The sequence below is a fragment of the Marmota flaviventris genome, chromosome 8 (assembly GCF_047511675.1).
Source record: "Marmota flaviventris isolate mMarFla1 chromosome 8, mMarFla1.hap1, whole genome shotgun sequence".
Classification (NCBI taxonomy): Eukaryota; Metazoa; Chordata; class Mammalia; order Rodentia; family Sciuridae; genus Marmota; species Marmota flaviventris.
Window position 1 is genome coordinate 5,263,825 of NC_092505.1, and position 23,823 is coordinate 5,287,647.

The 23,823-nt window shown below is 36.1% G+C and overlaps 1 protein-coding gene across 3 annotated transcripts in view; it reads left to right on the forward strand.

Moving 5' to 3' along the window:
* Brwd1 (bromodomain and WD repeat domain containing 1) overlaps window positions 1-23,823 on the forward strand; it is a 116,539-nt gene that overhangs the window by 51,816 nt on the left and 40,900 nt on the right. For all 3 annotated transcript variants that reach the window (XM_071615025.1, XM_071615026.1, XM_071615027.1), the window contains exons 21-29: window positions 1,867-1,998; window positions 10,847-10,941; window positions 13,299-13,488; window positions 14,713-14,838; window positions 14,938-15,045; window positions 19,927-20,051; window positions 20,663-20,745; window positions 21,532-21,643; window positions 22,595-22,656. In XM_071615025.1, the coding sequence (XP_071471126.1) occupies window positions 1,867-1,998; window positions 10,847-10,941; window positions 13,299-13,488; window positions 14,713-14,838; window positions 14,938-15,045; window positions 19,927-20,051; window positions 20,663-20,745; window positions 21,532-21,643; window positions 22,595-22,656 (1,033 nt within the window). The remainder of the gene's footprint in view (window positions 1-1,866; window positions 1,999-10,846; window positions 10,942-13,298; window positions 13,489-14,712; window positions 14,839-14,937; window positions 15,046-19,926; window positions 20,052-20,662; window positions 20,746-21,531; window positions 21,644-22,594; window positions 22,657-23,823) is intronic.

A 23,823-nucleotide genomic window follows, 5' to 3' on the forward strand; every position in this document is an offset into this window, starting at 1 on the left:
TGCTGAGGCTGGCTTTGAACTTGTGATCCTTATGTCTCAGCCTCCCGAGCTGCTAGGATTATAGGTGTGCGCCATGCATCTGGCTCACAATATAATTTGGATAATATCCTTCTTCACTATTTTCCCTTTTCTTCCCTCATTTTTCTACCCTGGTCCCTTTCCTTTACTGATGTCCCTTCAAGTTTTATAAGACTCAAATCCTACTTTTCCTTTTTCCTCTCTAGTTTCCACATTAGAGAAAACATACGACCCTTGACCTTCTGAGTTTGGTAATTGCTTAACATAATCTCAATTTCCATCTATTTTCCTGCAAATGACATTCTTTTTTATGTTGAATAAAACTCCATGTGTATACATCTCATTTTCTTTAACACTCATCCATTGCTTGTCTTGTAGGCTGATCCCTTAGTTTGGCTGTTGTGAATTATGGGCATGCATGTATCACTGTCGTATGATGACTTTAATTCTTTTTTTTTTTTTAAAGAGAGACGGTTTTTTAATATTTATTTTTTAGTTTTCGGTGGACACAACCTCTTTATTTTAATGTGATGCTGAGGATCGAACCCAGCACCCTGTGCATGCCAGGCGAGCACGCTACCGCTTGAGCCACATCCCCAGCCCCTGACTTTAATTCTTTAGGGTAAATACCAAGAAGTGGTATAGTTCATTGAGTAATTTTATATTTGACTTTGGTATTTGGGAAGTGGCATGCCTTTTTTTAAAATTAAAATCAGTAGTTTTTATTTATTTATTTTATTTTATTTTTTTAGTTTATTTTTTAAAGTAGACTCTTAAAAAAATTTTATTGGTTCTTTTTAACTATACATGACAGAATTTATTTTGACATAATTGTACAAGAATGAAATATATCTTGTTCTAATTCAGACCCCAGTACCTCTCCTTCCCCTTCCCCACTTCTTGCTCCCTTGATCTTTCTGCCATTTACCCATAGTTTTTTTTTTTTTTTTTTTTTTTAAATTTATTTGTTGTGGATGTATATGATGGTGATATTCACTGTGGTGTATTCATGTATGTATGTAGGAGAGTTAAGTCAGATTCATTCCACTCTTTCCTTTTCCTATCCTCCCTTTATTCCCCTTTGTCTAGTCCACTGAACTTCAATTCCCTGTCCCCCTTGTTGTGGGTTAGGTTCCACGTATCAGAGAAAACATTCAACCTCTGTGCTTTTTTTTTTTTTGAGGAGGAAAATGGCTTACTTCATTTAGCATGATAGTCTCCAGATCTGTCCATTTACTGGCAAATGTCATAAAGTCATTCCTCTTTATGGCTAATACTCCATTGTGTATAGTAGTTGTTTTATTTGGCAGATTTTGAAAAATTATTATTTTTTTGATAGAAATATGATTTTAACATTTTTCACCAGAATTAAAAAGCTCTAACAACAATTCTTCTAAAAACTGAAAATCTGTAAATAATTATAGCCAGTGCTTGAGAATTATTTCAAATATTTGTCTGTATCTAGGTATACAAATAGTGATACATTTCCTTAAGTTTGATTATTGCATCATGTAAATATTTTTGTAATTTCTGAGATACGTGTAAGTGACTTCCCTTTTGAGTTGTTACTTTAACCCATTATAAATCGGTGAATTACAGCATAGTTTGAAAAATGCTGATCTCAGGTGCTTTTCCTCATGTCTTCTAAAGCCCTTGAAAGTTAAAAAAAAAAGAGTGCCAAGTTTAAGTTAATGGTATGTAGGAAATCTGTTATTTAAGATTGTGTACCTTTTTAAGCTTTTATTTTTGCCTTAAGTAATTTTGGGAACTTGATAGGATTATATATTGCTGACACTCTTCCTTATTTAAATAGGTGTTGATTTTCTTCTGTATGTTTCTTTGTTTCAGTTGGATTCAATGGTTTCGGTATCACAGTCTAGACAGAGGACGTGTAGGCGTAAATATTCAACTTATGGTAGAAGAAATGTTGGCCGGTGTGAGTTATCCTCTGGAAATGAGTCTTCAGGTTCTGGAAGACAGGTAAGTGGATTAACTTTAAAATACATAAGATAATCCTAAGTATATTTGCCTCAGTTCTTTGACTCTATGCTGGATTTATGTGAAAATACAATATCCTTAAGGAATTAAGATGAAATTTCATGGTTTGATAGTTGGGGAGGAAGCAGTGGGGTCTTCCTATACTGCCCAGGCTGGCCTTGAGCTCTTGGTCTCCAGTGATGGTTTTCTTTTTTCTCCTTGACTGTCTCTCCCAAGTACCTTTGGCCTCATGCCATCACACCAGGCTTGAATTTTGTTTTATTTATTTTTTTAATTGAAAGTTTCTAAAAACATGAAATATGTGTATGATCCAATGGTTTCAGTATTCTATAGCATTATCACCATTACTTAATTTCTAAACATTTTTATCACTTTTAATGAAACATATGCCATTTATAGTTTCTCAACTTCCTGTCTTACTCCCAAATTCTTGGTAACTACTAATATTCTTCCTGTCTGTAGATTTGCCTATTTTGGACATTTCATATAAGTGGAATTGTGCAGTTAGTTTTTGTGTCTCATAGTGTGACTGGCATCTTTCATATAACGTAACGTTTTTAAGATTAAGCCATGTGAAAAAAAAAAAAAGATTAAGCCATGTGTAGCATGTATCAATTTTATTCTTTTTTTAATATTTATTTTTTAGATGTAGATGGACACAACACAATGCCTTTGTTTTTATGTGGTGCTGAGGATCTACTGCTGAGCCACAATCCCAGCCTCTCAATTTTATTCTTTATTACCCAGTAATATTCAGTTGTATGCATGTATGCCACAGTTTTTTTTAATTCATTCACTAGCTTCTGGACATTTGTGTTCCTGTGTTGACAGTGCTGCCTGTCAACATTTATTTGTGGGTTTCTGTTTGCATATATGTCTTCATTTCTTGGGTGTATACCTAAGAGCTGATTTGCTGGGTCATTGGAAAATCTCTTTAACTTTTTGAGGACTTGTCAGACTGTTTTCCAAATTGGCTGTATTATTTTATATTTCCATCAGTAATGTATGAGAGTTCCAGTTCTCTCTGTCCTTACACTTGTTCATTCTCTTTTTCATTTAAGCTACCTAGTTAAGTGGCATATTCTGGTTTCAATTTGAATTTCTCAAACAACTAAGAATGTTGAACATGTTTTCATGTGGTTATTTGGAGAAATTTCTATTTGAATTGGTAACCCATTTTTCAACTTGGATTTGTGTCTTCATTGCTATAGGAGTTGTGTGTATGTATATATAGTCTAGATATAAGTCCTTTAGCAGACATATGACTTACAAATATTTGTAGGTTATTATTTTCTTCTTTTTTTAATATTATAAGCATTTAAAAACTATATATATATATGTTTTTATGTGGACATAACACAATGCCTTTATTTTTGTGTGGTGCTGAGGATTGAACCCGGGTCCCGCTTGTGCTAGGCGAGTGCTCTACCGCTGAGCCAAATCCCAGCACTCCCCCTCCTTTTTTTTTTTTTTTTGTGGTGCTAGGGATTGAACCCAGGGCATTGTGCATGCAAGGCAAGCACTCTCCCAAGTGAGCTGTGTCCCCAGCTCTCATTTTAATTATCTATCTATCTGGTACCAGGGATTGACCTCAGGGAAACAACCACTAAGCCACGTCCGCAACCCTATTTTGTATTTTATTTAGAGACAGGTCCTGGTGTATTGCTCAGGACCTCACTAAGTTGCTGAGGCTGGCTTTGAACTTTTATCCTCCTACCTCAGCCTCCTGAGCCACCGGGATTTCAGGCATGCACCACTGTGCCCAGCTCCTCAGTTTTATTTTTTAATTTTTTTGGGGAACCAATTTTTCATGAAGAGTGTTTAACGTTAGTGTTTTCTGATTCAGTAACATTTTGGGCAATAAGATGTTCCACATGGTCCATCCATTCACTTAGAGCTCCTTTTATAAAGCAGTAGGATAGTAGTCATGCATGCGTTCGGAGTTAAATATAATAGAAATTCCACTAATTAGGCAAGTTTCTTAGTCTTTATGTGCCTGTTCCTGTTATAGGAGGTTCCTCAAATGGGTTGTGAAGGTAAATGTAGATCATAATGTCCCAGGATTAAAATAGTGCCTAATATACAGTGATGTTTCCTGCTCTTGTCATCAAAATTTCATTTATAATGATTTTATTATATGTAGTTTTTATAGTATTTCTTAATTGTAGTGTTTTGAGCACATTTTAACTATTTTTGGGTCATTTATGATAACACTTACCAGCACCTTGAAATAGCATGAGGTATATGTTACTTCATTGTCTCCAGTGGGGGTATCAGTTAGACTTGGAGTCAGTGCTAGTAGCTCATTATCTGAAAGTTCAGTCTCATCGTAGGTTGTTACTTTCTATCTCAGCCCCTAGGGCTCATCTGGTGGGGTGCTCTTCAGTTTGGTAGAAAGCCATATGACCCCCGAGTGTTCTATAAACTAACACTCAGGTGGCTGCTGTGTCTTATGCTGTCCAGTTGCTTCTAGCAAATACTGACACTTAGTTGTATTCTGTGTTAGTGGTATCGTGTACTTCTCAAAGCATTTCTTCAGACCTATCCAAAGATATTTTCTACAGTAGATTTTGTATTGGGATTTGAAGTTGAGCAGTTAAAATGAACTAATCCTGTTATGAATGAAATTCTCTGTGTGTCTTTCTAAAGCCCCAGGACACAAATTGCCTGTCCTTCCTTCTACACTGTGGCTGACTTCTACCATCAAGTCATTATTTGCCTCCTTTCTGGTCTTTCACAGGATACCTATGAATTTGCTCATTTCTATATTCTGTTTAAGGCACACTTTGATTTTAGAGCTTTTATAATGTGAGCCTTATTGATTGATCTACTTGACATTTGGTTACTAGGGCTTACTGGAAAAAGCATGAAATTAAGGGTAGAAACCTGGTCTTTGTTGACTCTGAATGCTGTAATCTGCTATCAGAGTTTTTTTTTTGTTTTTAAATCTCTGAACCTTTTCACAATCTTGAAGAGGAAACAATATTATTTTCCTTCCAGGGACATTGTGCATTTATTGAGAACTTAGGTGAAACTTGTGAAATATTTTATAGGTGCATAAAACATTCACCATAGTTTTCAGAAGCATCTCCATTTTATTTCATCCAAAATTTATCTGATGTTTGTGGCCTATCCTTCTGGCCGGCTAACATCGCCTTACCTTGTACAGATGAGCAGAAGGAAAACCACAAGGGCTTATGTGGCCTTCCACAAGCAGGAAGTGCTAGGTGGGAACCATAAGTCCGTGGTCCGATTGTTTCTAATATAACATTATTTCTTCTGAGGTCTGATTTGTCTCTCTGTGACATGGCTACATGTGATTTTAATCTTTTAGTTAGTTATTTTCTGCTGTCTTTATGTTGGATGATTGTTTTTCCCCTTTTTCTGCATGTACACTAGTTCTAAAACTTGTATAAAGTATAAAGTATGATATATGGAATTGAATCACCAGATTATTCCCATTGTTTCAAATGAGGACTTATACAGTTTCGGATTGGTAGGAGGTCGCACCCTCGTGAGTAGAGCACATGTATTGGAAACAACTGTTTTACTGTCAGCTGTGTTCTAGCACTTCCACTCAGGTTTCAAGAGTTTGTATGACATGGTGGATGTTGTGGGAGGTTACCTTTGGGAAGCATGGGACTCCTGCGTAGAAGCCTGTATGTAAGCCTCTAGAGAGGCTTGTGTGGTACAGTATGATTATCGGGGTTGGCATGGAAGTACAAGAATTACCATTATTATTGGGTTTAACTATGACAATTGCTACAGAACGGGAACAAACATTAATGCATTTTATTATGCTAGTCACACTGTTCTAAGTATTGTAAATAATATATAATTTCATCCTTCCAGCAAGTAGGAATTAAGGTACTCCAACAGTTTGTTTTTTACAAACAGGTATAGGTATGAGATTTCTTTAACTTTCCCACACTGATGTAAAAATACACCATGGAGGTGGGGGGCAGTGGTGCCATACCTGACATCCCAGTATCTTAGAGGCTGAGGCAGGAACATCGAAAGTTCCAGGGCAGCCTTAGCAAAGTAGTGAGATCTGTCCTCTCAAGAAATTAGAAAGGACTGAGGATGCAGTGTAGTGGTAGAACACCCCTGGGCTCAATCCCCAGAAGAAAAGAAACATGCAAGGCCACTGTGAACTTAGAACGTGGCCTCTGCCTTCCTGTAGCATCAGTTTATTTGAGGATTTGGGCAAATTAAACTTCTCATTGTAAACAAATTTTCAGATATAAGGAAAGTTCTAAGAAAGTTCCTCTATTTCTTTACCCTTAAAGGTGTCATTCTTGTATTTATATGAATTTTCCCCCTAACCATTTTTTATTTGTTCTAATTAGTTATACATGACAACAGAATGCACTTCAACTTACTGTACACAAATGAAGCACAACTTTTCATTTCTCTGGTTGTACACAATGCAGAATCATACCATTTGTTCAGTCATACATGTACATATATAGGGTAACAATGTCCATCTCATTCCACAATCTTTCCCATCTCCATACGCCCTCCCCCATCTGCCCAATCCAACGTTCCACAATTCTTCCCTTGTCCCCTAATATTTTTTTTAGTTGTTGATGGACCTTTAGTTAAGTATTAATTAATATGTGGTTCTGGGAGCCGAACCCACTGCTTCACACATGCTAGGTGAGCACTCTACCACTGAGCCACAGCCTTCCCCTAATCATTTTGACAGTGAATTGTCATGTGCTTTTCCACACCTGCATATTTCCTTGTGTGTTTCCAAATAAGGATATTGTTTAACATTTTCCTTGATATAATTACCCAAATCAGGAAATGTTAATACATTACTGTTAGCATCAGTTCTACAGCTGTTTGTCACATTTTGTTACTGGTACCTAAATCTTTTTTTTTTTAAAGAGAGAATTTTTTAATAATTATTTTTTAGTTTTCGGTGGACACAACATCTTTATTTTTATGTGGTGCTGAGAATCGAATCAAGCGCCCTGCGCATGCCAGGTGAGTGCGCTACCACTTTATCCACATCCCTAGCCCAACATTTATTTTTTAGTTGAACCCAGTACCTTTATTTTTATTTATTTTTATGTGGTACTGAGGATCGAACCCAGGGCCTCGCACAAGCTAGGCAAGTGCTATACCATGAGCCACAACCCCAGCCTGGTACCTATAATCTTGATAACAAAAGAAAACCAAAAGTCATGTGTTAGTAGTCAGTTCATCTGTTCAGTTGCCTTCACCCTAGTATAGTTTCTCAGTTTTTGTCTTAATGCTTACATTTCTGACCAGTAGCTTTTATGAGTGCGCGTTTTTTGCAGTAGTGCCACAGGTGGCCATGTATTCTTCTCAGCACCTGGCATCAGATGATGTGCGATTTGTTTTGTCCCATTATTGACCACTTGGGTTAAGGTAGTGTCTGCTAGGTTTAGCTATCTTAAAATTACCTTCTTTCTCCTTTTTAATTAAGGAATTCTCTTGTAATTTTCAGCGTGGGCTCAGGTTTGGCAGCCATTGGTGATTCTAGTTTGAATTTGTTGCTATGATACCTGTAAATGGTAAATTTTTTCCACCCGTAGTTCCTTTAACATTTACTAGTTGGCATTCTACTACGTGGAAGAACTTCTGTCTTTTTGGCATTAATTATTTAATGTCTTAGGGCTTGTTGCTCATTGGATCATTGGGTTGCTCTTGTCCACTGCTTTTTGTGATGAAGTTATCTTTGGTCAGTGGAGATTCTAATCAAGCTTTTTTTTTTTTTTTTTTTAAACCATTTTCCATTATTCTTTGAGCAGTTACTCTTTCAGAACAAGATTTTTTTTTTTTAGGCTCTATAGAGTTGCCTTTTTTTCAGAATATCATGTGATTGGAGTCATAATGCATGTAGCCTTTGCCAAGATTAACTTCTTTCATTTATCAGTGTGCACTTAAAAGTGTTCTGTAGGTCTTTTCATGGCTTGATAGCTGTTTACTTTTTAACAAAATATAATTAATATGCTATTGCCTGGATGTAACAGCTTTTTTATTCACTTCCTGAGGTATATACTTGGTTGCTTCCAGGTTTTGTCAATTATGAATAAAGTTGGTAAAAATCTATGTGCAGGTTTTTTTTTTTTTTGGTGGGGGGACTGGGGATTGAACCCAGGGATGCTTAACCACTGAGCCACTTCCCTATCCCCCCCACTTTTAAAAAATATTTATTTTTTTAGCTTTAGGTGGACACAATATCTTAAAATAAAGATATTTTATGTGGTGCTGAGGATCGAACTCAGTGCCTCAAGCATGCTAAGCAAACACTCCACCACTGAGCCACAACCCCAGCCCCCTAGCCCCTTTTTATATTTTATTTAGAGACAGGGTCTCTCTGAGTTGCTCAGGGCTTTTCTAAGTTGCTGAGGCTGGCTTTGAACTCGAGATCCTCCTGCCTCAGCCTCCCAAGCCTCTGGGATTACAAATGTGAGCCACTGTGCCTTGCCCATGTGCAGATTTTTATGTGGACATAATCTTTTAGCTCATTTGGGTATACCAAGGAGTGTGATTGCTGGATCATGTGATAAGACTCTGTTTAGCTTTGTAAAAAATTGCCAAGTTGTTTTCCAAAGTAGTCGTACTGTTTACATTTTCATCGCTTGTGAGTGAGTTCCTGTTGACTCACATTCTTTTGAAGATGTTAGTTTTCTCTAGCATCATGTAATGGATTCAATAGAATCCCAGTCAAAATCCCAAAAAGTTATTTTTGTGAATATTGACAGTTGATTTTTTTCTTTTATTTTTTACTTTTTAATTAGATAAAAAAATGAACAATGAAACCACACAGGCATACCATTTATGTAGAAACACCAGATAAGAGCATGTACAAATAAATGTTTAAGCCACTACATTCTTTATAATATTTTGAGTAGCATTGTCACATCATTTATAATGGCATATATTTATAAAAGATGTTTTAAGACTGATTGGTAAATATAGTTTTATCTTTATTTTCTTTTAAAATAATACGAGAAGAATTATGCATTTACACAGTATTTCTGGATGATACGTTGACTGTAAATTTGAAAGCTATATACAACATCAGTCCTGTAGATGACAAATATAAACCTAACTTATTTAATCCTATGCGTTAACATTTTTCAGTAGCACCCTTATTTTTTTTTAAAGTTGAATACTACAAATGGTTCTTGCAAGGCTATTGTGGACATTGTATAGTGGTTAGGGGCTGATTTTACATGACTATCCAATTCAGAGTCCAATTTAGAGCTAAAAATCAAATGTATTACAAAAAAAGATAGTCACATGCAGCATAATCAGATTTTCAGACAACAGTTTCTAAAGCTCTCATCATTCTACTTCCCCCCTCCTTTTGCTTTCACTTAATATATCCCTTTGTTTTCAAGAAGCAAAAAAAAAAAAAAAAAAAAAAAAGTTCACCAAAATTCTGATTGTCACAGTGTGCACAGCACTGAATGAGAATAGCTTTGGCATTTAGTATTACAAAGTCATTTTCATCACAGATGTTTTCTTCATTAACCAGATTAATGTGCATGAGCATGTTGCAAAGCTGTCTTCTGCTGGGCTGTAATATGCTGCTGCTCTGCATGATCCCAGAAGTCCTTATCAAGAGCAGGTCTGGGTAGTGCAATGCTTATCCTGAAGGATTTGCTGCCATCTTCCTGTTTTCTGTTTCAATTATATTCAGAAATAACTGATTAGCACTTTATAGTCACCCGGGATGCCAGGGCACTGTGGAGGCCTCACTGCTGGTTGCAGCTGTCAAGGTGGAACACACCACCTAGAGATAGGCAAAACCTCCGCAATGTGCCGAACTATCTGATTTTTCAAGTTTATGTGGAGCCAGGAAAAGACTTAGGATAACTGACACTCACTAAGAACAAATTAAAGGACTGGTGTACTGACTCCCATCAAGAGTTACTGTGAAACTACACCAATAACCATGGTTTTTGGTGGAAGAATAGACAAATAGATAATTGAAACAATGTAAGGAGTTCAGAAATAAGTCAACTCAAATACAGGTAGCTGATCTATGGCAAAGGAGCAGAGACAACTCTCTACAAAGCATAGTCTCCAGTGAGTGGTGTTGGAATAACTGAAAAGTGAGTGTATGCACTGACTTTTCACAAAAATTAACACAGGATGGATCATAAATTTAATATAAATGTAAAATGCGAGGCTACAAGGCTTCTTTCTAGAAGATAACCAGGAATAAAATCTAGATATTCTTGGATAATTTGGGTTCCATTGAAATTAAAAACTGTTCTGGGAAAGATAACTGCTAGAGAATGAAAAGACAAACCACAATTGAGAGAAAATATTTGCAGAACTCAAATCTGATAAAAGACTTGTATTGCAAATATACAGAGTTTTGTTAAAATTGTATCAGTAAGGAAACAACCCAATTTCAAAATGGGCAAAAGATCTAATGCACATTACCATGGTGGTGAATAACTATATGAAATGATGCTGTCACACATCTCAGGGGATCAAAAAGAGCGTAGCAGTCAGATGCCACTGCTCACCTTCGAGCAGAGCTGAAGCCAGACCCCTGAGACATCCTCAAGAACTGCTGACTTCCCCCAGGGTGGCCTTGTACCACTACCTTTCCTGATGGCGGCAGTGTTCAATCTCCTAAATATTCTTTTTGTGTATGCCTTGATAAGCATCAGGATGCAGTAAAAAAAGTTTTAAAATTTATTTAATTTTTCTTTTAAAACCAGTTGTTATAGTCATTAAATGATTTAATCCTTCTGATGACTGTTCAGTTTTTTAAAATATGTGTTATTTAACTTAAAGGGATTAAGACTTTTTTCCTCTCCTCTCAAATTAGGAGACTTCCTGTGATCAAAGTGAAGGTTCTTATTCGTCAGAAGAAGATGAATGGAAGAGTGATAGAAAAAGTGAAAGCTATACTGAAAGTTCAAGGTATTGTTCTTAATTATTTTGATCTTTGAAGCATATTAGTCATAGTCTTGGATGTAAGGTAATTTGAAGACATTCAAGGAGCAACAGTTAACAACTCTGGAACAGATTAACATTTAGCTTTTCATAGGTTTAAAAGAATACTGGATTAACAGCTTCTATAGAAATATTCTGAGCATGTTTAACTGACAGTAGCATTTGGCCCAGCAGTTTATGTGTGGTAAAACCATTAGTATTTTTTTTATTAATGCATGTTATGTTTTATTTAATTTGGGGATTCAAATTTTGTAGGTCTAGATTGTCAACCTTGATTTCTTATCTTGGTAAATGTCATGTTCTTCTTGTTAGCTGATCAAGGCAGAAATCTGGATATTATTAAAAAAAAAAAAAAGTCCTCCTCTCTTCTCTCTCTATACAACCTAACCATAACCATGTCTAGAAAATTCGCCCACCAAAATATGACTCAGACTAAAGACTTTTGTTATCTCTTTTTATTGATATTTCCTTTGTCCAAACCATAGACTTATACTCTCTCCCTCTTGGCTTACTTTACTTCATTGTGGTTAGAAGCTGGAACAGTGTTTTAGATGATGTTTTTTTTTTTTTGTACTGGGGATTGAATGCAAGGGGACTTAACCACTTAGTCACATTCCCAGCCCTTTTTAATATTTATTTAGAGACAGGGTTTTGCTCAGTTGCTTAGGGTCTTGCTAAGTTGCTGAGGCTGCCTTTGAATTTGGGATCTTCCTGCCTTAGCCTCCCTAGCTGCTGGGATTATAGGTGTGTCATACCACACCTGGCCTGGAGCAGTGTTTTAGAACATAAATATTATTTACTTTTTAATTTTTTTCTTTTAATGTTGATGAAATATACAGAACATGAAGATATTATCTTGGGTTGGGATGGGGCTCATTGGTATATGTGGAGTCCTGGGTTCAGTCTCCACCAAAATAAGCAAAATCTAACCATACTAAATATGTAGTTCAGTAATGTTAACTTCTTTAAAATTCTTTTATTTAATATTTATTTTTTAGTTGCAGTTGGACACAATACCTTTATTTTATTTATTTTTATGTGGTACTGCGGATCATACCCAGGGCCTTGCATGTGCTAGGCGCGCACTCTAGTGCTGAGCCACAACTCTAGCCCCAGTAATGTTGACTTTCACTCTGTTGTGCAACTAATCTCCAGAATCCTGTAATCTTGAAGCACTGAAAACTACCTATGAACTGCAGTACTTCACATTACCCCACTGCCAACCACTGTTCTGTTTGTCTTTATTCATTCTTTTATTCCAGTTTTACTTGATTTGTTCTATAAATCAGATGCTCTTAAAATTTTTATAAACAATTAGTTTATACTATATAACTTTGAGAAATGTGCTTTTGAGTGTGTGTTTTATAGATTGAAAGGTGCGTGGTTGAAATGGTGCCAAATGATGGCCCAGGGGAGGGAGATGTTATTCTTTTCTGTATTTGGTGAAGCTAATTGTGGGCCAAGGGCTAGTTTTTGTATTTCTAGTTCCTCTTTGATTTGGTTTGTCTTCCAGGGTGTGGTTAAGATTATTAATTCCTTTCTTGGGTTTCTGTCATGTCAGTGAGAGTTCCACACTTGGCAAGAAACTAACCACTTAAAGCCTTTTGTCTGATGAGGCTATGAATTCCTGGGTTTCTCAGTGTATACTTTGATAGCTTGTGATGCCAGTTAAAATTACTAGCCTGTACCACATGCCTCAGCCTCCTACAGCGTTGGGCTGGGGCTTCTCTTAGGTTTTTTTGTGGTTGTTGTTTGTTTTTGTACTAGGGTTTGAACCAGGGAAAATTAACCCCTGAGCCCCTTTTTATTTTTCATTTCAAGACAGGGTCTCCCTAAGTTGCTTAAGGCCTTGCTAAGTTGCTGAGGGTGACCTCAAACTTGTGTTTCTCCTGCCTCAGTCTCATGAGTCACTGAGATTCCAGATGTGTGTTATTGCACCCAGCTCATAGGTTTTTGTACAATCTCTACTCTTCCCATTTTACCTTTTTCTCTCCTCCTTTTTCCAGGAAGGCATTTGTTGGCAACAGAAGTTGTCTTCCACTAGCTGTCATCTATAGTATACTTAAACAAAACAAAACAAAACCCCCCCCCAAAACCTTAAAAACCCTCAGGTTTACATTCCTTTTTCTAGTTTCCAGTGTCAGTGAAGGTTTCTTTGTCATGACCTTTGTCCATTGCAGTCTTTCTTTGTCGGCAGGATGTTCATTCAGTTACATCTTATGAGGTCTTCCTTTCCTCTCTACCTGCTCTCTCTTCCCTTTAGTGATACCTTGCTGTTAGTTTTTAGATTCTGGTCTATGCAACTTAACATTCTCTTCTGCCAGTGACTCTTCATCTAGATACTCTGATTGGACAGCTGATGCAGGAATCAACTTGCAACCTCCTTTGCGAACATCATGCCGTCGACGAATTACCCGATTTTGTAGTAGTTCTGAGGATGAAATATCTGCTGAGAATTTATCTCCTCCAAAAAGAAGACGGAAGAGAAAGAAGGAAAGCAAACCTAAAAAAGAGGTAAGAAGGGGGCTGGGGTCATGGCTCAGTGGTAGAGCAGGTACCCAGTGTCTGAGAGGCACTGGGTTCAATTCTCAGCTCTGCATATAAATAAAATAAAATAAGGTCCATCAACAACTTTAAAAAAAAAAAAAGGTAAGAAAAATGTATTTAAAAGTAACATCTATGTTTTTTTCTTAAAATTTTTTAGTTGTATTCGGACACAGTATCTTTATTTTACTTATTCATTTTTATGTGGTTGTGAGGATTGAACCCAGGGCCTTGCCCGTGCTAGGTGAGCACTCTACTGCTGAGCCACAACCCCAATCCCCCCCCCCCCCCCCCCCCCCGCTAAAATATATTTTTAGTTGTTGATGCACCTTTATTTTATTCATTTATTTATATGCAGTGTTGAGAATCAAACACAGTGCCTCACACATGCTAGGCAAGTGCTCTACCACTGAGCCACAACCCCACCAACTCTATTTTATACAGGGTGGGTTTGTCCTTACGTAATAACCAAAAATCTTTGAGAAATTGGAGCTTTTCTTTCTTTCATTTTTTTTTGCAGTGCGGGGGATAGAATCCAGGGCATTGTGGATGTGAGGCAGACACTCTACAATTTAGCTACTTACTAGCCCTTATTTAGTAAGAGTGTTAGAGGCCAAGAGGAGTAAAATATAAAAGTAAACTTATTTGGGGAAAAGTTGCTTTAGTTATTAATACTTCTCCATCTCTACAGTTTTGAGAAGTAGACTTAATTTTTATGCCTTTCTAAAACTGAAAGAAATTCAGGAGGTGATTTTAGGAAAAAACTAGGTAGGTCTTTAATGCTTTTAGAAGTGATAACATTCTTGTGTGTAGGTTGATGAGGCAAGTACTAGTGCTGTAATTGGGCTGGGCATTATGGTGTATGCTTGTAATCTCAGCAGCTGGGGAGTTTGCGAATTTGAGGCAGGAGGATTGCAAGTTCAAAGCCAGCCTCAGGAAGTTAGTGAGGCCCTAAGCAACTTAGTGAAACTCTTGTCTCAAAATAAAATATAAAAAGGCTTGATTCACATCCACTGATGTGGCTCAGTGTTTAAGTGCCCCTGGATTTGATCCCTAGCACCCCTCCCCGCCCTCCAAAAGTAATCATTAGATGGTGATGCTAAGCAATAATTCTGAATGGTGAAGCTTCTTTGGTTTCTCAATGCATCTTGTCCCCTTCTTTTCCAACATGCTTTGTTCTCTTCCCCTTGGCAGAATTTGCGGAGGATGACTCCAACAGAGCTTGTAAGCATGGAACACTTATATGAATTTCATCCTCCAGTTTGGATAACTGACACCACACTTCGAAAGTCTCCCTTCGTTCCTCAGATGGGTGATGAGGTGAGAATAATAAAATTTAAAAATGTGAATACAGAACATAAAATTTCTATTGCTCTTTAGCTCTCTGCTAATTTTTAAATGTATACTTCTCTTTTGTAGGTAATCTATTTTCGACAGGGTCATGAAGCTTATATTGAAGCTGTCAGAAGAAATAACATCTATGAACTCAACCCTAATAAGGAGCCATGGAGAAAAATGGATCTTAGGGTAAGTTGATGGTATTATTAAATTGCTAACTTAATACACAGTTAAATTTTTATAAATCTACTTAAAAACCTATGGAAGCATACTTCTCTCTCCTTTAAAGCTTTTCTGCTCTTCTGCTCTTGCTTGCCAAGTCTTAAGACCCAGGGAATTGGGCTCGGTTATGCACACCCGTGATCTCAGCTTCCAGGGAGGTCGAGGAAGGAGGATTCACTGCTGCCAGCCAGGGTAACTTAGATTGTCTCAAAATAAAAAAGGCTGATGTTGTAGCTTAGTGGTCCCCCTCCCCTCACTTTAAAAAAGTCGAAGTGCAGGGTGGGGCTGAAAGGTCCTGCCTCGCAAGTATGATACACTGGGTTGAATCCTCAGCACCAAATAAAATAAAAAAATAGAGAGATCCTTCATAACAATAACAACAACACAACAACAACAAAGAATTAAAGTTACAGTGTACAAACGTTAAATACAATAGAGTCTCTCAGAAAGGCAGTGTGTGGCATTATTTGTATTAAAAATACTTGTACTCAACATTTTAGAAAGAAGAAATGCAAGTTTCAAGGGAAGAAATAAAAGTTGGAAATTTTAACTTCATGCATAAATAAGGAAATAGCTTTCACCTTTTCAATACTTAATTAGTTATGTAATTTTTTCTTATTTTAATTAAAAAAATGCTTTATTTCAGTAAGTAGCAAAGATTTTGATTTGATAATGTATTTAAATTGCTGATAGGGTGTGTGGGATGACCTGGGCCTTCCAGAGAGTATTTTGGCAGTAGAAATTGAAGCTGAAAGATTCTAAGACCTGTTAAATTAGTGGTTTTCCTTCTGGTAATTTAGAAAATAAGCAGAAAGATTTATAAATTTATGAAGAATGTTCCATTTCATTGTTTATAAAAATAAAAAATTGGGGAGAAAAATCTACGCTACCATAGTGATTGAAGCAAGTCATGGTGCGTTTGCACATCAACTTCTTGCAGTCAAAGCTTGTAAGGTATTTGAATTTTCACAAAGGATTAAGAGGAGAATCCTAATGTTAAGTGATGTTTTGTGGTAATTTAAGTAAGATTTCATAGTTGATTACATTTCTAACGAAAAGAAAAAACATCAGAATGTTAGTGATTATCTGTGGAGCAGCGTTATGGGCATTTAAAAATATGTTCATGTTTGATATGCAAAAACTATTTTATGAAGATGGCTGTTCTCACAGTTTTACTCATCATAGCAGTCCTATTCCTATACATTTGGCTTTTAAATGCATATGGAGGCTTAAGTCCGTTTCACTGCATCAGTCCTCATTATTCATGGACTTGGTATTTGCAAATAACATACTTGCTGTGCTATTTAGAACTCTAAAATCAATATTCATGGAGCTCTTTAGTCATTCCTGGATGTGTTAAGAGTGGCAAAAAATTTGAATTGCCTGATGAATATAACATTCCTGGATGAGGTTGAACAAGGTAATCCTCTGCCATCTTGTTTCAGTTCTTGTGCTACAAGCACAAATCCATGTCATGGTGTGTTTACTGCCACATGTTTCTCGTGTTTTATAATCCTTTTGGGAGACGGGGCAATAATTTTGCTATTTATTTATTATTATTTTTTAAAATATTTTAGTTTTAGGTGGACACAATATCTTTATTTCATTTTTATGTGGTGGTGAGGATCGAACCCAGCGCCAGGCGAGTGTGCCACTGCTTGAGCCACAACCCCAGTCCTTGATTTTGCTATTTATAAGGTCCCCTGAGCATGGTGTTTAAGTGATGGCAGGTGTTCCTAGTGCCGGAAGACTATGGTGTAACATAGGGCGAACATATGTATTAGCCCGGTGTCATTCTGATGATGTGAGTTTTAGTGTTCCATGTGAGTTCAGTGTTGAGGAATCAACCTTGTGTGTGTGTGTAAGATATGCCTTTAAATACAAACATATAAAGTGGTACTGTGTTCAGTAGTTCACTGCAGTATGGTGTGTGTGTGTGTTTTTGAAGATCTGCCTTTAAATACAAACACATAAAAAAGTGGTGCTGTGTTCTGTAGTTCACTACAGTTTGGTGACCCCAGTTTCCTGGGAGTCTAACATGGGCTTGCCTTTGGAACTCTGATCCAGTTTCCTTCCATTCCAGTATAAGACACTTCATGGAATGTAACTGCTGCAAAAGAGAATTCACTGTGTTTAATACTTTGTTTGGGGGGATGTGGGGATGGCAAAGATAGTAGAATGAAACAGACATTATTACAGACATTATTTATGTATATATTCGACTGCAGGACTAATATGATTCTACAACATGTACACTCAGAAAAATTAGAAGTTATATTCCATCTATGTACGATATATCAAAGTGAATAAATGTATTCTACTGTCATGTATAGCTAATTAAAACAAATTTTAAAACATAAAAAAAAAAATACTTTGTTTGGTATAACAATCACATCTGATATTTCATTTTTCCCCATTAAAAAAAAAAGAATAAAATTACATTAATGAGGTACCAGTGGTGTTTCAATACATACATACATACATACAGTGGATAACATTGAAATCAGGGTAAACATATCTGTCTCCTCAAACATTTATTATTTCTTTCTGGTGTGAACATTCAAAATGCTTTCTTCTAGCTGTCTAGCTACTGTGTAATACATCACTAGAACTTACTTCTCCTGTCTACCTAAGTTGGTATCCATTTGTCAACCTTTTCCCCTTTTCTTCTGCTTCTGGTAACCACTGCTGTACTCTGAACTACTATGAGATATGCCTTTTAGTTTCCACAGAAGAATTGTAACATGTAGTATGTCTCATTGTACCTTGCTTATTTCACTTAATGTCCTCCCGTTCTATATATAACTGTTGCAAATGACAGGATTTCATCCATTTTTATGACTGGATATTATTCCATTGGAATCTATATTACTTTTTCAAAAATCCATCCAGCATTGTTGAACATAAGTTGTTTCTGTTTCTTGGCTACTGTTGAATAAATAGTACGATGATAAACATAGACGTGCAGCTCTCTCTTCACTTGATTCTTCTTGTTTGGGATTTGTATCCAGTAGAATTGTGAGATCATTTGACTGCTTATGTACATTTCCACCAACAGTGTGTAAGAATTTCCTTTTCTCCATGTTGGCAAGTACTCATTATCTTTTGTTTTTTTATAATAGCTATTTTTATTGGGATGAGATGATATCTCATTACAGTTTTGGTTCATATTCCCTGATTCTTAGTTGATACTGAACATTTTTTTGTATACATATTGACCATTTGTCATCTTTTGAGAAATGTCTGTTTAGGTTTATTTCCTGTCTTACTGCTGTTGAGTTTCTTAGGTATTCTGATTATTAACTTATGACAGATGGACATTTGGCAAATATTTTCATCTATTCTGCAGGTTCTCATTGCTCCCTTGATTTGTTTCCTTTGCTGTGCAGAAGCTTTATTGTTTCTAATTGTGTTTGTCTATTTTTACATCTGTTTCCTGCGCTTTGGGGGTTATCTCCTAGATGTCTTTGCCCATTCCAGTGTCCTGAAGTGTTAACCCCTGTGTTTCTTCCTAGTAGTTTCATGCCTTATATTTAAATCTTTAATCCACTTTGAGTTCAATTTTTTTTTAATTGTCAGTGAGATAATCTATTTTTATTCTTCGGTATGTGAAAAACCAGTTTTCCCAGCACCATTTATCGACAAGATTGTTTTTTCTCCAGTATAGGTTCTTTTTTTTTTGGGGGGGGGGGGGGTTACTGGTGATTGAACTCAGAGGCACTCAACCACTGAGCCACATCCCCATCCTTATTTTGTATTTTATTAGGGACAGGGTCTCACTGAGTTGCTTAGTGCCTCAGTAAATTGCTGAGGCTGGCTTTGAACTCAGGATCCTCCTGCCTCTGCCTCCCGAGCAGCTGGGATTACAGGCATGTGGCACCGTGCTGTCCCAAAGCCAGTTTTTTTTTTTTTTTTAATTGTCATTGGACCTTTATTTATGTGTATGCTGAGAATTGAACCCAGTGCCTCACACATGCTAGGCAGTGCTCTACCACTGAGTCACAACCTCAGCCCCCTCCAGTTTATGTTCTTAACACATTTCTTGAAGATCAGTTGGCTGGATGTGTTTTCACCTCTAGGTTCTCTATGGAATCATTGGTCTGTGTGTCTGTTTTTATACTAATACCAAGCCGCTTTGCTTATGATAGCTTTGACCTCAGGTAGTTCTTTTCTATTCTTTTTGCTCAAGAATGCTTTTGCTATTCAGAGGTTCTTTTTTTTTTTTTTTTGTACTGGGGATTGAACCCAGGGGCACTCAACCACTGAGCCACATCCCCTGATCATCTTGTATTTTATTTAGAGATAGGATCTCACTGGGTTGCTAGTGTTTCGATAAGTTGCTGAGGCTGGCTTTGAATTCATGATCCTGAGCCACTGGGATTACAGGTGTGCACCACCACACCCAGAGGTGGTTTTAAAAAATTAATTATATGCATTTTAGTATTTTTCCCCCTAGTTTGGTGAAAAATGTCTAGTACAAAATTTATGTTAGAAAATCTGTGTATAAGGAGAAGAAAGCCAAAAGGAAATGAGTCCTGTTAACAGTGACTGTCTTTAAATGCTAAGCTGATTGGTAATTTGTGCTTTTATTCTTGTACTTTCATGTTATATTTTCTAGAGTGACTATACTTACTTTTTAAAGTTCTTATATTTGAAATGTATAAAATATCTTGTATTGTGGATATTAGCAAAAATGATTGTAATTTATTAATTTATTTTCTCCAGAGGCAGAGATAGGTTTATTTAGGAAAACAGAGGCATGTTCAAGGGAGAATGTGGGCCATCTCCAGAGGAAGAAAGAGCTGCTTTATTTTAACCACTTTTTTTTTTTTTAAATGTCTGTTATAGGATCAAGAATTGGTTAAAATAGTTGGAATACGATATGAGGTTGGGCCTCCTACACTCTGTTGCCTCAAACTAGCATTTATAGATCCAGCAACTGGAAGACTTACGGATAAATCATTCTCTATAAGGTATGTACTATTTTTAATGGAATTGTTTGAATTTAGGTTTCTCTATTTTGCTAATGAGCATATCCTTTCCCTTTATTGCATGATCCCTAGTAGAACCTATGGCTAGCTCAGATGGGGGTGAAGGAACCATTGGTAGTCATGTGGGTCTTTCAGCAGCTGGGCAGCAGCAGTTTTTTTTAAAAAAAAAACAAAAAAACATTCACTTGCCCGAGTGGAGAATTCGGATCTGTCCAGAAATTGCCTTTATTCTTTGAGATAATTTTAGGATAAACCCTCTGTTATACCTACGCTGTTCATGAAAGGCACTAATCATTTAGCATTTGAACACTTAAATGTGGCTGATTTGAATTGTTTACACTGCATTTTGATCAAAGACTTGGGAGTGAAGAAAAAGAATGTAAAATATCTCTTTACATATTGTAATAGTATTTTAGGTATGTTGGGTGAAATATAATACACTATTGAAAACTCATTGCTTTTTGTTTTTACTTTTATGGCCTGGGAAAAAGTTTAAATTACATATATAGCTACTGTTATGTTTCTTTTGCACAGTGTTGCTTTCAGCTGTAATCTATTGTGTAGACAGTGTGATAATTTTTATTTCTGTTTAGATATCATGATATGCCAGATGTTATTGATTTTCTTGTATTGCGTCAATTTTATGATGAAGCAAGACAGAGAAATTGGCAGTCCTGTAAGTCTATCCTACTCAATTTTATATAGCCTCAAAGATTAATATTTCATTGTTCTACCTTTTTAGTTGTAGCACTCTTAATTATGTTATATATAAACATATGAGCTCTTGATAGAAACATAAATGACCTGTACATATATGTTGCCGAGGACTTAGTACTAACTGGTACTGATCCTGTGTAGACTTTTTTAAAGCCAATCAGTTTTTCTCCTATTTTTAAGGTTTGTTTGTGGTGTTGGGAGAAGATTATTTTTACACATTGACAGTAGATTAGACTTATTATTTCCTTTCTGACTTCTCCATAATATATTACATCTTTTTATCTTTAATGGGATACTGATATAATTATTAGTATGTTTTTAAAATAATTTATTCTAATAAATTATTTATCCTAATAAATAATTTATTCTAAATCATTTACATTATTGTCGTAGGATCTCAAATGATCCAGAGATTGAAAATAATTTCAGATTTTACACTGAAAGTGTTCTGTATGTGAAAAAATATTTTGCCTTTGCTATAATAATCTATAATAACCTAGTTTTAAATGCAGTGTCTTGAGGAAAACAGACCTTTTAAAAAATCTATTTATCTAAATATTTTTTTTAAATTGTAGATGGACACAATACCTTTATTTTATTTTTATGTGGTGCTAGAGATTGAACCCAGTGCCTCACTCATGCTAGGCAAGTGCTCTACCACTGAGCCAGAACACAGCCTTAAATATAATATTTTATAGAGAAAAAATGTTAATAGATGCCTCAGACTAGATCTTTTCTCTTACAGGTGACAGGTTCCGATCTATAATTGATGATGCTTGGTGGTTTGGAACAGTGTTAAGTCAAGAGCCATATCAACCACAGTATCCTGATAGTCATTTCCAGTGTTACATTGTTAGGTTTGTATACTGATGAAAACCAACCATCTAAATATTTACTGTGGCAGGTTGTTGTATGACTAATGTATTTCTGGTTAAATATAATTTTGTCCTTTTAATATTTTTTTTTTTTTAGTTGTCAATGGACTTTTAAAAAAAATAATTATTGGTATGTTTTTAAAATCATTTATTCTAATTTGTTATACATGATGGCAGAATGCAGTTCATTTCATATTACACATATAAGAGCATAATTTTCAAATCACTGTACAAACAGTATTTTCACAGCACTTGTGTCTTCATACATGTACTTAGAGTAATGGTGTCTAACTCATTCCACCATCATTCCTGTCAGTGGACTTTTATTTATTTACATGCACTGCTGAGAATCACCCAGGGCCTCACACATGCTAGGCAAGTGCTCTACCACTGAGCCACAATCCTAGCCCTGTTCCTAAGTCTTTATCAATCTGACCTCCAAAATGTCTCTGACGGGCACCTGTTTGTTTCCAATAAAATTCCTGTTGGTTTAGGTTCTGCTTACTTCCCTGAGACAGTTTCTGTAGCCACCTGATATTTTCTTTTTACCTAATATTGTCAGTTAAATATGTTCAGAAATACATATAATTAATCTTCGTAAAAACATCTTTGCATTTCAATTGGCTGTGGCATGAAGACTGTTCGGTTGTGGTACCAAGTTTATCCTGTGAATCCTGACTCTGATTTATCCTTTACTTAATTCTGGGTATGGGCCACAGAGGATATCTGGATTTCTTAAACCTGACATACTTTTTTACTCTATTCATAATGTGTCCTTCTACAAAATTTCATGTTAGTATTTAAAATCTTTTTGATGCAGTGTGGTTAATTTTCATATTTTGTATTCTTTTGGTTACTTTATAACAGTTGTTATTATGTAATCAGTTTGTTTTCATTAAAAGGCTAACCAGAGTTTTGTTGTTTTTTAAACAGGTGGGACAATACTGAAATTGAAAAATTAAGCCCATGGGACATGGAACCAATTCCTGATAATGGTATATATATAAATGAAAACATTTTCATTATCTTTATATTGTTTGCAATTTATCTTGCCGTTGCACATACTAGATAGAGCATGACTATATTTTTTTGTAAGTATGTTCAAATTATCACTCAAAACATAGTACTAAGACAATAGAATTAACATATATCTCTCTCATTCTTTTTTAAAAACACATTGATGAACCTTTATTTTATTCATTTATTTATATGTGGTGCTGAGAATAGAACCCAGTGCCTCGCACATCTAGGCAAGTGCTTTACCACTGAGCTACCACTGCAGCCCCTCTCTCATTCAGTCTTGATCTCGGATTCCAGCTTGACTCTTAGTAGCCTGCTATCGCTGCATACACCACCATGCTTTAAACTCTTCGAGACTTCTTTCATGTGTCCTCCACTTCCTTTTCTTCATTCTTATTCTGTCAAGTGAAAGATCAGAGTTGATTTCCCTGTGTCTTCTGCTTTCCCTCTACCTTCCTATGGATTGTGTGTTCTTTGTGAAAGCTTACCCTTCCTCCAGAGTGTGCTGTTCCACAACTGCCACCTTTTGAAGGACCTGGTATTTATTCTTAGCTCATTTCCTTCAGTAATTTTAATTTCCTTCTTCATTTCTCTTTTCAGGTTTGACTATGTCTCTTGAACTTTTCATTTGGCTTTATTGAACATTTAAGCTGGTGAATTTTTTCTTTCTTGCTTAATCTTTTGAAAGGGGTGCTGTATTTCTCTTACCTAATGTTCACTACTAAGCTTTCTTTTATCATTAGTGTTTACTAAACTTGGGGGGTGGGGAATAAAAAGGCTTGTCTTTCCATCCCGGGAGTGGTGGTGCACACCTGTAATCCCAGCAAGTCTGGGGCCAAGGCAAGAGATTGTTGGTTTAACAACCACAAAAAACCAACACTCCTGTCCTTCTGTAACCCATTGCTTGGAGATGCATGAACTCTTTCCTCCATGAGATTCTTGCTGTTTCTGTCCCAGGGCCAACCCTTTTCCTTTGTGCTTTTATTCTACTATATCTCCATCAACCTTTGTCCACTTTATTTTGGAAATATGGAGTTTTTCAAATAGTTTTTTCTAATAACTGCACTGTTGAAGATACCAGTGACTTTAGATTTTCTTTTGAGCTTAGTAACTTAAAAATGGTGCTTAGTTGAAGACATAAT